This window comes from Myotis brandtii, unplaced genomic scaffold (genome assembly GCF_000412655.1).
Source record: "Myotis brandtii unplaced genomic scaffold, ASM41265v1 scaffold126, whole genome shotgun sequence".
NCBI lineage: Eukaryota > Metazoa > Chordata > Mammalia > Chiroptera > Vespertilionidae > Myotis > Myotis brandtii.
In genome coordinates this window covers 272,695-287,225 of record NW_005354425.1, presented here as the reverse complement: position 1 = coordinate 287,225, position 14,531 = coordinate 272,695, and the positions used below count along the sequence as shown (strand labels likewise).

At 46.9% G+C, this 14,531-nt stretch overlaps 1 protein-coding gene across 5 annotated transcripts in view; it reads right to left on the bottom strand.

Moving 5' to 3' along the window:
• The window catches only part of SEPT6 (septin 6), a 74,165-nt gene that overhangs the window by 20,616 nt on the left and 39,018 nt on the right, over positions 1–14,531 (bottom strand). For all 5 annotated transcript variants that reach the window (XM_014534180.1, XM_005859435.2, XM_005859436.2 and 2 more), the window contains 3 exons: positions 12,749–12,935; positions 10,047–10,208; positions 2,210–2,306 (listed from right to left, as the gene is read on the bottom strand). In XM_014534180.1, the coding sequence (XP_014389666.1) occupies positions 2,210–2,306; positions 10,047–10,208; positions 12,749–12,935 (446 nt within the window). The remainder of the gene's footprint in view (positions 1–2,209; positions 2,307–10,046; positions 10,209–12,748; positions 12,936–14,531) is intronic.

The following is a 14,531-nucleotide window of genomic DNA, read 5'->3' as shown; positions in this document are numbered from 1 at the left end:
AAGCCCCTCCTCAAAAGAGTGTGGCAAAGGTCTGCATTTGGGGCAGTGGCCAAGAAGGACAGAGATGTGGACCAAATAATAGCAATGTGGACTTCTGGCTCAAACACAAGTTTGGGAGCAGTGCTCCGCCACATGTATCCAGGCATGGCTGCACTGTGTCAGAATGGGAGTGTCTAGCCTGACCATGTGGGGAAAGGGGGGCTTGAGATGATGAACAAGCACAGTCACCCCATACTCTGTCTTGCAGGGTGTTTTGGAGAAGGTAGTGAGGGCAGGGAGAGGGTCCGGGATGACAGCGTGGGGCATAGTTGCAGCCAACTGCTTTGCAGTCAGCAGAGTAATCTTTCCAAAGCCCAAATTAGCTCACATGACCCCTCTGTTTAATGCCCATTCCCTTTGGGATAAAGCCCCTCACTGTCATAGAACATAAGCAAATATGAAATATTGCATCTGTCAGGCAACTTTTCAGGACCATCACCTCCTCTGTCTCCGGACAGTGACCCCTGGTGGTCGGTCAGAAGGAGTGACTCTAAGGCCCCTACATGCTGCCCAGACAATAAACAGCTTCTTCCTCACTTGAATACAACAGTGAACCCCGACTTATAAGAAAAATGTTCAAAAAACACTTTGTTGGTTAGGTGGGGAGTGGTCTAAGTTGGAGGAAGTACTGGAACCACACCTGCTAGCTTCACCTCAGGTTCCTGTCTCTCAGACCACAAATTCATTCCCTCTGTTGGACTGTTGGTTCAGAAACCATTTGCAAATGTTCCTAGTGGACCATCTCCAGCCCTGACTGGCAGAGAAGACCAAAACCTGACAGTTCTGACGACCAGTCTTGTCTTAGCCACGGCAAATTCCACTACTGTGGCAGGGTCTCTGTTGTGCCCTAAAGTATGCTGGTCTGTGGGTGAGATATGGACAACTTCCTACTAACTTTCACTTGTTTTTCAGCGTCAGGAATGAGTCTGCAGTGAACCAGCCACCCTGTCACACATGGTGCCCATGCCATCCCAGACCTAGCTTACAGCTGCAGGCTCGGGAGGCCAGCCACCTCTTCCACCCATGGCAGAGTCCTAGGCCTAGTTTCATGTACTGAATTGACTAGTCCGAGTGTAACTTCACACGCATCAAGCAGACCACAAAAGGAACTTTCCTGATTGTATATACGTTTGTTTTTAAACTGAAAAATAATCAATCACACATACAAAACAGTGCATGAAATGTGCAATTTAAAGAATTTTTAAAAATGAATACCAATGTATCCAGGGCCTTGGTGAAACATTACCAGCACCTTAGAAGCTCCCTAATGGCCTTTCCTGAGCTCATGATCTTCCTTCCTCACCATGACATATAACCTGACTTTTGGGTTGATCATTCCTTTGTTTTTCTTTGTAGTTTTACCACTCACATATGAATTCCTAAAGATATATATCTTGTTTAGTTCTGTCTACTATTGAAATTCATGTAAATAGAATAATACATGTATTCTTCTGTGACCTATTTAGCTTCTATGACCTATTCTTCTATGATCTATTTCTGAGATGCATTCATGTAGATGTAACTATAACCCATTCATTTTCACTGCAGTATAATATCCCATTATATGAACATTTCAAAATTTACTTTTTTATTGATTTTCAGAGAGAGAGGAAGGGAAAGGGAGAGAGAGAAACATTGGTGTGAGAGCAAAACATTGATCAGCTGCCTCCTGCACGCCCCCTATTGGGCACTGAGCCCATAACCGAAGTATGTGCCCTGACCAGAATCAAACCAGCAACCTTTCGGTGTATGGGACGATGCACAACCAACTGAACCACACCGTCCAGGGCCATCTAATTTATTTTTAATGAATATCTGAGTTGTTTCTAATTATTTACTATTATGAACAACTCTGCTTTGGACATTGTTGTAAGTCTCCTGATGTGCTAGAGCAAGTACACATGCTCTCTTGCACACTCCTTCCCACCTTGCAAGAGGTACATTTATTTTTGTTTTAGGAATGCTTTCTCCATTGGAGACAAAGAGAGCCTACTCATGGCAGAGAATCCCGAAGCCAGAGTTTGCCTGCTGGCAACTACTATGGCTGTTTGAGGCCCAAGATAAAAGAGTAGAGGCCTGGAACAAGTTAGGGACTGGTCAACCAATGGCTGGGGTCAAGCAAAGAGACAGATAGAAGGAGCTTCCTTCTCCCGGTCTCCTGGAGACTCACCCTGCACTGTGCCCCAAGGATACTGCCGGGCCCTCATCATCTTGTTGCCTATCTTCAGTTCTTCTGTGCTGCCAACGACAGCAAAAGGCAGGTGGGCCTGAAACAGAAGGCAAACAAAAGCTCAGAACTCCAGGAGGAAGGCAGAGCTCCCCAATACAAATGCTGCTCATCTCCTGGGCCTCAGGCCCTCACACTGCAGCGTCCCTCACTGTCATCAACAATCAAGAGGCACTTCTAAAGCTCCTGGGGTGCCTGGGGATAAGAGGCCTAGTCCAGACTTCTGCTGTTCAGAAATTCACAATAAAAGGTAACAATGACATGGCCAAATGCATAGGGAATAGACAAAGACAGCAAGCAAATCAGCAGAATAATAAGCAGATATACAGATTAGTTAGCTTCTCAGTATTCACAGTTGCTGAGGGAAAGAGCCTTTGGAAGGTGGGTGAGTGGGATGAAGGGGGCTATGGGGGCCATGAGGCTAAAGGAGAACAGTTGTACTGGGATCACTGGCCCTCTCCATTCCCTAGAGTGTGAGTATATATACACCGAAAATAGGTGTATACTGAAACCACACTGCTGACTGAGCTGTATGCTCCTTGTTCTTGTCCTTCCCTGGAGGAAGAGCTCACACTGAACTCTTGAGCCTAGAAGTCAAGTCCATACGTATTTATCCACATGCCCATGACTGTGTTAGATTCTGTTTTAGGTGCCGTAAGGGAGACAAAAGAAGTAGAAGACATATTCCCTCGCCCTCTAGGAGCTTACAATCTTGTTGGGGAAGCTCGATTTACATACCCCAAATCATATAAGACGGAATATGACCAAGGGCTCAAATGTATGCTCTGGTGTCCGGCACATAGTAGGTGCTTCATCAATACTCCTTGAATGGCAGTGGCAAGGCCATGGGAATAGTAGAGAGAAAAGAAAGAACAAGTATAAAGAGGGGTCTGAGCTTGGTGCTTGCAGGGGGCAACGAGGAGCGAGGCCTGGCTAATGAAGGCTTTGTGGGTCAGAGAAGAGACAGCTGCCCCCAGTTGGCAGTGTGGGGCCTGGGAAAGCACCCCTTCTGCAGGGAGGTGGTCAGGTTATAAGAGCTGAGTGACCACTGGCCAAATGGAAGCACTGAATAAATACTGTTTACAGACCGGGTGATTCCAAGCGGGGTTTTCCCTAAAAGGACTCTACAAGGACAAGTAAAAAGTCCACTAGAGCTTTCTTACCCTGCCTGGAGAAACAGGCCTCGATCGCAGATATTTTGATCCATGGTTCATTCTTCCATTCTATAAATATTTACTGAGCTCCTGCTATGTACGAGGCATTAAAAAGAATACACTAATAAAAAAGTTCAGAGCCTGCCCTTGGAGAGTGCACAGTCTGGTAGGGGAGAGACATGCCAACAATGATAACACAGTAAGGTCCAGATTATAAACAGAGGTTCGAGGGCTGGAAGGACACAGAGGAGGGAGCAGCTAACTCCGTGGGAAGTTAAAGCAGGCTTCACAGTAGGCAGTAGCAATTGTGCTAATAGTATTGTAGCTGTAGAACTGATATTAGCAGCAGCAATTCACTCAACTCTATGTACTCCATATGAGCTGCTCTATCTTGCATTATCTCATTGAATCTTTACAACAATGCTTGAGGTAGGTATTTTTTATCCCGTTTTATAGAAAAGGAAACTGACGGCCTGAAGGGCTAAGTGACTTGCCAGCAATCACACAGGAGTAAGGGGCAGAACAAGAGGTGGAATCCAGGTTTCTCAGACTTCAAAGCCCACCCCTGCTGGTCTGCCACCCCCATTTCGAGGTTAGAGCAGCAGATGAGGTGAGCACTCCAAACCCTAGGATGAACTGGTTGTGCAAGGTCAGATTAGAAAAGGCGGTTCAATTCTGGGAAACCTACAGCAAATGTTTTTTTGTTTATTTAATTTGTGCACTGATCTCAGAACCAATCCGTCCTCTCCATTCTCTTCTAGCTCTGCACCCCAAGAATGTTCTTAGGAGTGGAAAAACACAGGACTTAATCACGAGCTCAGCTCCAGGACATCTGCTAATCCCCCGTGTGCTTGACCATCCAGCTGAAGTGGCTAAACCCCATCCTCTCTCAGCTGCTCTCAGAGTAGCATCTCAGGCCACCCCTTTACATTCTGCTGACCGTCCCTGAAACAGGGACATAGGGAGGAGGGAAAGAGGAGGTTATGGATACGGAAGGTGAGAAAGGGGTAAAGGTGGGAAATGTTTCATCAGTCCTACTAGGGGAATTAATGGTCAAGAGGGTCACTGGGGCCCGGCTGGCGTGGCTCAGTGGTTGAGTGTCGACCTATGAACCAGGAGGTCACTATTCAATTACTGGTTGGGGCACATGCCGAGGTTATGGGCTCGGTCCCCAGTGTGGGGTGTGCAGGAGGCAGCCAATCGATGATTCTCTCTCATCCTTGATGTTTCTGTCTCTCTCTTCCCCTCTCCCTTCCTCTCTAAAATCAATAAAAATGTTGAAAAAAAAGAGGGTCATTGGGCATGCATGTGATACATGTGGCATTAGGGGGGCACTGAAATCTCAAAAACCCTGACCAAGTGCCAGAGATCTCTGACCTCTGCCAGCTGGCTTTGCCAGGGGCAATTCATTCTCACTCAGGAACCAAAGACATGTCAGGAGCCTCAAACCCACCCCCAAACACTTTCCAGGAAAATGTTGCCCTTCCTGCAGAGACCCCAAAGCTTTGGCCACATGATACAAAAGAACCAGGGGGCAGTGATAGTGAAGGGCTGGATGGCGGAGGGCTAGACTGAGGGAGGAGGTGAGAAAGAGAAACCACATTGTATCATTTTCACACATCCTGGGTTCTCAAAGGAAGTGATGGAGGAGGAGGCTGTGTGAAGTGGGAGGTATTTCTCTGGGCTCAAGAGAAAAGCAGAAAAAAATAACAAGAAGAGAATAAAGGCATAAAAAATGTGAGTATTCCCTTGGGCCTATTATTTTTATCTCCAAAAGACATTGTTAGTTAGAATGACAGGGTCACTTGCTTCCTCTCTTCCTTAAACTGCTGTTATTTTACCCCTCCCCATTCAAAAATTCACAGCCCCCGCCCAGGCAGCTTCAGAGGGCTCGGGAAACCTCCCACGGCCCACTCCTTTGCAATTGGCATCAAAGTCTGTTTTGATAAGTATATGCAAGGATAGCATGTCCTAGTGCTCCCAGGCAGATTTCATTTGATTCTCACAACAGTGTTACAGGACAGTTATTATCAACCCCATTCATGATTTGGGAGAACTGCACGCAGAAGGGTTAAATGAGTTGCCTGGATCCCTAACTCTCCAAGCTTTAAATGCCAGCCTCCCCCCAGTCACCCAGGGCCGCTTGCACTGTGCCTCCAGGTTAAATGGCATTTGCTAGAAGTCAGCTAACCTGTGAAGGGCAGGAAATCATGGGGCCAGGCTCGGGCCCTCTTTCTGCTGCTCTTGAGAGACTAATGGCTATGACAGCCAGAATAGAGTCAAGAAGCGCAGAGAGAAGGTACTCCCTTCATACTCCCAGGGGTGACATTGGGTATGTGTGGGCCCAGGGAGGAGACTCTGATGGATGCAAAACAGTGCTACAGCTGAAACAGCGACAGACTCCTAAGGGGACTCCGTGGACCTGTCTCACCCAGAAGACCTCTGATGAGGTGCCCCCAGAGGTCAGATGCCCCAGTCTCAGAAAACTTCAACAAGAGAGAGCCTCAAGTTTCATCTTGTGAGTCTAGCTCCAGATTCACCACCTTTCCTGTCTCGTGTCTACCTTCAATTCCTCTTGGCATATTTTAAAGTGTTTGATGATCCAGTTGGCGTGAATGATTCTCTCCTGGTTCCACTACATCTGTTATACTTTGGGAGGATAGATGATCAGTCCCCTCAGCCTGGTGAAATAGAGACTGTCGGGGCCCTTTTCTCCTCATCTGACAATATCCAGTTAGGCGTGGCTTCCTCCCAGGGCTGACAGTATTTCCCAGTTGTGCTGCTAGTTATGTTCGCCCTCATTTCAGGCTCCTATGGCGACTGAGCAAGAGCATTGCCTGATTTTCAAGTCAGTCCTTGGTGATTCCCACAAAAGTGTGTGCAAACGATGGAAAGGGCACTCTCCACTTAGGCAAGAGGCTTCTCCACTTTTTCCAACCCAGTTCCCATAGTAATTGGCTGGGGTGGCTGAGGCTGTGGAGTTGGAGTCAAATCCAGAATTGAAAGGCCAGCATCCATTCCTCCTCCCACCCAAGCCCAGGTTTCAGATGATGCAGCTTCATATACCACGCTTGTCTGAAGGCCCTGGGGACTTTTGACACAGTTGTAATGGTGGCTAAGCAATCCTGTGTATATATTTTATAGCATCCCATCCCCCATCACAACACACATAACACATAGCATTCACATGCATGACCCCTCCCACAGGCATGCCCAATTCCAGGCACAGTAGCTGGAGGCCACCCTCTCTTTCCCACTCAAAAAAGCATGGTGGAATGCCAGGGAATGAATGCTGAGTGATATTGTTATAGCGATAACCCTAAACCCACTAAACCTCCAGTTATAAAAATAATAATGAGTCATGGGGATGTGTACAGCATAAGAAAAATAATCAATATTATTATAACTAGAGGCCCAATGCATGAAATTTATGCAAGAGTAGGCCTTTGCAGTCCCAGCTGCCTCAAGGCCCCACGGGCGTGCCCCCCTCCCCCGCCCACTTGTAGTTCTGGAAGGTTGTTCTGGAATGTTGTTCCACCGTTCCACCGTCCCGTCTACTTAGTATATTAGCTCTTTATTATATAGGACTAGAGGCCTGGTGCATGAAATTTGTGCACTGAGAGGGGGGGGGTTCCCTCAGCCCAGCCTGCACTCTCTCCAATTGGGGACCCCTTGGGGGATGTCTGACTACTGGTTTAGGTCAGATATCCCTCTCGCAATCTGGGACCGCTGGCTCCTAACTGCTCAGCTGCCTGCCTGCCTGATCACCCCTAACTGCCTCTGCCTGCCTGCCTGGTTGCCCCCAACTGCCCTCCTCTGCTAGCCAATTTGGTTCTGATCGGTTGGTTTCTATGCCAGTCAGTGTCAAAAGCTCCGCCTCCTAGGCAGCCATTGGAATCACACAGCACCCAGATTTGGTTCTGATTGGTTGGTTTCTATGCCAGTCAGAGTCAGAAGCTCCACCTCCTAGGCAGCCATTGGCTCCCCACAGCACCCACATTTGGTTCTGATTGGTCAGTGTCTATGCCAGTCAATGTCAGAAGCTCCGCCTCCTAGGCAACCATTGGTTCTTTGCAGCATCCACATTTGGTTCTAATTGGTTGGTTCCTATGCCAGTCAGCATCTCCAGACCTGATCAGAGATGTGGGGCTGAACAGCAGCCCCCGCAGAGGCCTGGCTGCTGGTGAAGCCCGGAAAGAAAGAGGGAGAGAAAGAAAGAAGCAAATACTGATCACCAGCTGCCACTGAGGCCTGCCGATCGCCAGGCTGCAGTGGGGCAGTCAGTGCTGGGTCTCCATGGCAACCCAGTGCTGACTGAAGGAATTCCGGGTTGATCAGCCTTCGGTCGTGATCGGTTATTACAACCCTGGGCTTTTATATATTAGGATAATTCTGTATAGTGACAGGTGGAGACTTATGGAGGTGAGCACATCATAAGGAATATAAATATTGAATCACTATGTATGTTATATACCTGGGACTAATATAAATTTCTATGTCAACTCTAATTTTTAAAAAGGAAAATGATTTAGTTTTTCAAAGTGAACTACTGGCAAACTTTGGACTAGCATAAAAAGGACCCCAACCCCTTCACAGTCCAAACAGTGTGGTTGAGAACTGTTGCTTCATAGCATGGGAAGTTTCCAACCCTAGCCGTGCCTGCCCCAGTTCAAACAGGAGGACAGGGCTGAGCTGGGAGCAGAGGCCAAAATGATTGTCAGTCCTGATCCACAATGTAGTGACATGTAGTTTTGTGTGACACCTTGAAATTTCAAAGAACTCTTAGCCCCTCTCCATTCTTAGGAAAGCAAACCACAAGTCTGAAAAGTTTCCTGGTGACTTAGGGAATCCATGTTTAAAGATGTCTATGAGGTCTTATGTTCTGAGGTGACAGGTGCTTCCAGACATCAGTGCCAGTGACACCAAGTGACACTTCTCTCTGGGCTCCCATTTTTCTGTAGGCTAGGCACCCTTTCAGGTTTTCTCATTGTGACAGAGCCTGGTTTCCATTCAAACATCCTGACTTCTTGAGAAAATAAATACTAATCTGTTTTTTGTTTTGTTTTGTTTTGTTTTTTTTAGTGCTCACGGCTGGTTATAATTTCATCTACCATAATCCACATAGCCATCCTCTTGGGCCAGATTCGTCAAAGGTGATAAGGGACTTCTAATCTCAGGTATACTGATAAGCAGGAAGTCAAGACAGACAATGACTTGCTGCCCCGCTATGCTAATTTGTTGGTCAATTCATAGGAGGTGGCAGCTGAAGATATAATGATAACTTACGGGGCAGCAGCAGCAGGAAAGTTTCTAAAAATGGTTTTTATTACAAGGCTTTCCTGAGTTTGGCTATACCCAGGCATTATGTCATTAGGAAAAACTGATGCCTCTCAGTAGAGAAAAAGAAATCTGTTCCCAAAGCAGAGGCTTTCCGCAAGCTATTAGCTGTCTCCTTGAAATCATAACATTGAAGATTTCACAGCAACAGCATCAACACATTGTAAAGAAGCATGAGGCGATGTTTGACTCTCTGCCTTCTTCATTACTCACTCCTCTAGTGGAGGGGGAAAGGAGGAGGAGAGCCAAGATGGCAAGTTGCTTTTTTTTAAAAAAATTCATTGACACTTAATAAACCAAAGCATAATCCTGAAACTTTAAAAATAATATTCCTCTAGTCACCAGAAAAATGGGGGCCATATAGCATTTTTCCTCCCAGGGAGCAGAGGGCTTGATTATCTGAGTACAGATTACCCCCGAGTCTCCAAAGCCAGCCAACATTTTTAGCCTTGTCTTCTTTCACCGCATCAATTGTCACAGCATTGTTTTGGTCAGAGACAAAGAATGTTTGCCTTTCCAGCAGTCTCTTGGGGCTGCCTGGCCTAGACCAGAGCCGGCATCAAAGAGGAGGGTGGAAGGGGAGGTCTGAATCTCCCGCTCCAGACTCTTTCTGGAGTCAGCCTTTCCATCCTTTAGTCTCTGGCTATTTATCTCGGAATCACGGAGGCTTTGAAGCAGCCACCACTAGGAAAGAGGAGCTATCTCATCCTGGATTCTCTCTCACAAATACTCAGCCCGTCCGGTGTGGCTCAGTGGTTGAGCATTGACCTATGAACCAAGAGGCCATGGTTAGATTCCCCGTCAGGGGCACATGCCCAGGTTGTGGACTCAATCCCCAGTAGGGGGCTTGCAGGAGGCAGCCGATCAATGATTCTCTCTCATCATTGATGTTTCTATCTCTCCCTCTCCCTTCCTCTCTGAAATCAATAAAATACATTTTAAAAATTAAATATTTAAAACAAACAAACACCTGAGACTCAGATAACCAAGAATTAACTACACTAAAATGGATAGTGAAGATGTCTGACAGCTATTTGGTGAAATAATAACAATAATAAAAATAAAGAGCAAATGGCTAGAACAGCCGTGGGCAAACTACGGCCCGCGGGCCGGATCCGGCCCGTTTTATGTAATGATGTTTACTTTGAATTTATATTAGTTCACACAAACACTCCATCCATGCTTTTGTTCCAGCCCTCCGGTCCAGTTTAAGAACCCATTGTGGCCCTCGAGTCAAAAAGTTTGCCCACCCCTGGGCTAGAATGTTGAACCCCTGTGCTCCCACTCACGTTCATGGTTCCGTTGATCTCTGCCACCGACTCGTCATCCGTAGGAAACTGGTAAATCTGGACCCCGTTGCTGACAAGCTCGCTGGTGATTTTGATTTTGAACTTTGTTAGCTCACTCTTAGAAATGGCATCTGATTTGGCAATGATGGGGATTATGTTCACCTACGGAAGGGAGGAGCACAGTGGGAACATGGTTGGTAATTTGCAACTGATAGCAGCATGGCTTAGGACTTCCACCAGCTGCCAGAGGGAGCAGCTCAACCCAATGGTCTAGGACTGGCCAACTCTGTAGCCAAATAATATAATCAATGAGTGCTTACGAAGTGCTGGGCACTGAAGTAAGTGCTTTACATAGATTAACACAATCCTGATCATAGCCCTCCCAGGAGGTATCATTACCGCTATTTTACCAATGAGAAACTGAGGCATGGAGAGGTTAAATAACTTGTCCAAGGCCACAGAGCAGGTAAGTAGCAGAACTGGGATCCAAATCCAAGTTTAGCCTTATTCCTAAGTCCACAGCTTAACCATGAGCTGTCTACCAGCTCAGATCCAAATTGATGAGCCGTGTGATATCTTCATATCAAGGTCACTGCTCTGGTGATTTGCAGCAGAAAGATGAAAGGCTGGAAATCTGTGGTTGACAAGGGGAGAGATAGCCATTCCTTGCTAATAATAAACGGTCCCAACCCATCCAGTGCATGCCAGCCCCAGGCAGGGTGATGGAGACCCACATGGGGGATGGTAGGAAGGGGAGGCTCAGTGAAGATGCACACTTGGCCCTCTTTCTAGCAGCAAACACTGATGAACCACCCTAGTTAAGTGAAGAAGACCCTCTCAGTTACCAATTTGATCGGACATATTCAAAAATAATGCATATAAAATGCCATCACAGTGTCAGGCACCTATAAAACATTGGGGAGAAATGCACTAGCTGCCTAAGGCTTGTGGTTAATTTCTGCATAAAGAAAGCAAGCAGAAATGCCCAATTTCAAACAGCAGAAGAAAGGCTTAATGCTCTCCCCAAAATTCAAGCCACCTGAACCCCGATCCTTGAAATTCCCCCAAGAAGGGACAAGGCTTTAACTGCCGGAAGGTAAAGAAACTTGAAATGCACATGGTTTAGTGAAACAGAGTGCCCCAAGCTCAGGTTCACATGAAAAGCAAGTCATTCCTGCCAGCAGCCTCCGATGGGGTGGCATGGATGGTGCTGGGGCCCTGAAAGGAGCTCTGGAAGCAGGGCCTGGGAGCTTTAGACTTGGAAGACAAATTCTGCCTCCTTTGCACGTTGCCTCAGGAGACTGTTATCACACAGTGGACCTTGGAAGCACTTCCCTTCAAGTCTTTTTTGGGAGGGGAGGGGGCCAAAGCCCTTGCCAAGGTAGAACAGCAGGCAGAGCCAATTCTCCTCATCGCTTTTCCTCACACCTCCATCCGCACACTATAAATATGCCAAAGGCTGCTTACTTAACCTGCCCACTCACCGGGCCACCAGCTGTGTGGCTCTCTGCTGCCCTATACAGGGCATGCAGGGCGTGGCGGCATTTCCAGAGCAGCCTCTTACTCATGGGGAGTTAGCTCATTGCTGCAAAAAATGAAAAATTGCTTCTATTTTTATTACAGCTGATTTTCAGTTTTCATAGTGGATGTGCTACTAAATAATTGCACATAAATTATGTTTTTGTTAAAACAACAATAACAACAACAACAACAACAACCTTGGAGTCAGAGAGAGCTCAGTCTGAATCCTCTGTGCCTCCATTTCCTCATGTGTAAAATGGGAATAATAATAGTACCCACCACACTGAATAATTAGAAAGGTGAAATAAAATAATGCCTATAAAATGTCATCACAGTGTCAGGCACCTACAAAACATCAGGAAGAAATGCACTAGTAATTAGGTTTTTTAAAGAATTCCATGGTCAAGTCTTTTGTACAGCAAATAATCCTCTAACATGAAGAATCATTGTCTAATTTATATCTGGAGTGGGATTTGCATTCTTCATTTTCTCTTAAAGTGGGACAAGCCCAATTTCCGCAGCCATCTGTTTCAGGTACGGAGGCAACAGAACATGGTGCCACAGATCTGAATTCCACTCTAGACTCTGCCAATAGCCAGCTAAATGACAACGGGAAGTCACTCAACCTCCCAGAGCCTCGGTTTTCTCCTCTGTAAAATGGGGGAGAACAACTGTGTTTGCCTCATAGTGTTGTTGTGAGGATTCATTGAGATGCTCCATGAAGTACTTAGCACAATGGTGGCATGTGAGAGCTTAACAAATGTTAGCTGCGATTAGAAAAATCAGTATTGATGATGAGAATAATAACTTTCAACGTCAAGTTTACACGTTTGATTTTAGTACAGGTCAGTTAACATATGGACAAAGAAAAAACATCTTTCCACTGCCAAAGCCTGAGCCCTAGACCGGGACAGCCATCTTGCTTACATGTACCTTTATGCCCAAGAGGGATCAGGGCAGAAAGGTGCCTCAGGGGAAACCTGTGCCTCATGTTGGGAAAACAGTGTGTTTGGCACAGGCTCTGGATCAACAGCACCATCTTTATGGAGGGACAGGGAATAAAGGAGAGGATGAAGAGGCCATAAAACCTCTCCTGGAACTCACTGCTACTTTGCATGAGAGACCAATAAGAGTGATCCAGCTTGCCCAGCCTCGCCCCCGCCCTCACCCTGCCTCCATACCTTACTATCCAGCTTCTTCATTGTCATTAGGTCCAGAGACTTCAGAGAATGACCCGTGGGGGCGATGAAGTATAAGCAGACGTGGATGCGAGAGTCGTGGTAGGTGTGCAGGACCCTGCGGATCTTCAGCTCCTCCTGCAGGTAGGCTTCGAATTGGGCATCGAGGAATTCCACGATGGGCTTGTAGCTAAAAGGGAGAGAAGGGAAATGGCCTGGCCACTTCAAAAATGGGGATTTCGATACAATCCCTTGTAGAAGTTTAAAATGTCCTCGGTAATTGACTCTCCCCAACGAGCTGGATTTTTCCGTCTCCCCTCAGTGCACCTCCAATCCCATCTGGCTGGTCACCTCCTTGATCCTCACATGAACCAATCTTATGCCCATCTGTGCACCTTTGCTCTGGAATGCCCATTTTTCTCTTCTCACCACAATACTGCCCTCCCAGACCCCAGGGCCCAGTTGAATGCCCATCTCCTCCATACAGCCTTCCCCGATTATGCCAAAACCCCTTCTGTTCTGTGCTGGGTACCCAATGGTGGCCAGGGCCTCTCCCTGACCCTGTTGCTGGGGAATCCCGTCAGAACGCTCTGGGTTCCACTCAGTATTGCAAGGTTCAATGGCGCTCCCCACTTGGCTCCCCTAAGGTCCAGATATGTTTTCAGTTCTCATTTCCTCCAAGGTTGTGATTTTAAAATCGAAGTAATTGGGCAAATTTTGATAAAGATACTACCCGCACCACAGCCTTCACAAGTGCACCCCCCGCAAGCTCACTGAGTCTCCTCCATATGCAGCCCCCCTTTGCGGCCCTCAGGTCTTGCCAGGACTTCTTAAACAACAGCTCCCTGTCCTGGGAAGTTTCTCCCTTCTCCCTTGGGCCATTCCTGCTGCCCCTGTGGCCTCTTTCTGCTCTACCTAGGTCAGCTTCACTTCAGCCCTGACTCTGTTCTCATCTCCCTGTCTCTGCTGTCTCTCCATCTGGGGCTAGAAGAGCTGGGGCAGTGAGTCTGCAGATACCACCGCCAGAAGGGAATCTGATCAAAGGAGGAGTGGGGCCTAGGCAGCACCTCCTACCTGCAGCAGCCTCCAACCTGAGCTTTTTTGAAAGATTCCCCCTTTAAGAGAAGGGAAAACAGCTTTATAAAAAAGAATCACTGCCCTGACCGGTTTGGCTCAGTGGATAGAGCGTCGGCCTGCGGAGTAAAAGGTCCCAGGTTCGACTCCAGTCAAGGGCATGTGCCTTGGTTTCGGGCACATCCCCAGTAGGGGGTGTGCAGGAGGCAGCTATCGATGTTTCTCTCTATCCCTCTATCTTCCTCTCTGTAAAAAATCAATAAAATATATTTTTTTTAAAAGAATCACAGCTCTAGCTGGTGTTGCTCAGTGGATAGAGCATCAGCCTGCAGACTGATGGGTCCTGGGTTTGATTCTGGTCAAAGGCACATGCCTCAGTTGTGGGTTTGATCCCCAATAGGGGGTGTGCAGGAGGCAACCAATCAGTGATTCTCATCATTGATGTTTCTCTCTCTCTCTCTCCCTCTCCCTCTCTGAAATCAATAAAGATATATTTTTTTAAAAATAATTACAGAATCCTAGATTCTAGGAGCTACATACAGAGGAGAGATGCAGGTGCAGGTTACCTCTAGAGCCCCAGAAAAAAATCTAAAAATATAGTCCTTTCTTCCTTTGATCCCTCTGAGCCAAACATTGTTCTGAAGGGTAATAGCATCAAAGAATCTTTTGCTTGCAGAGAACCTTAGAAGGTTCCTGAAGAATTAGGAGTGAG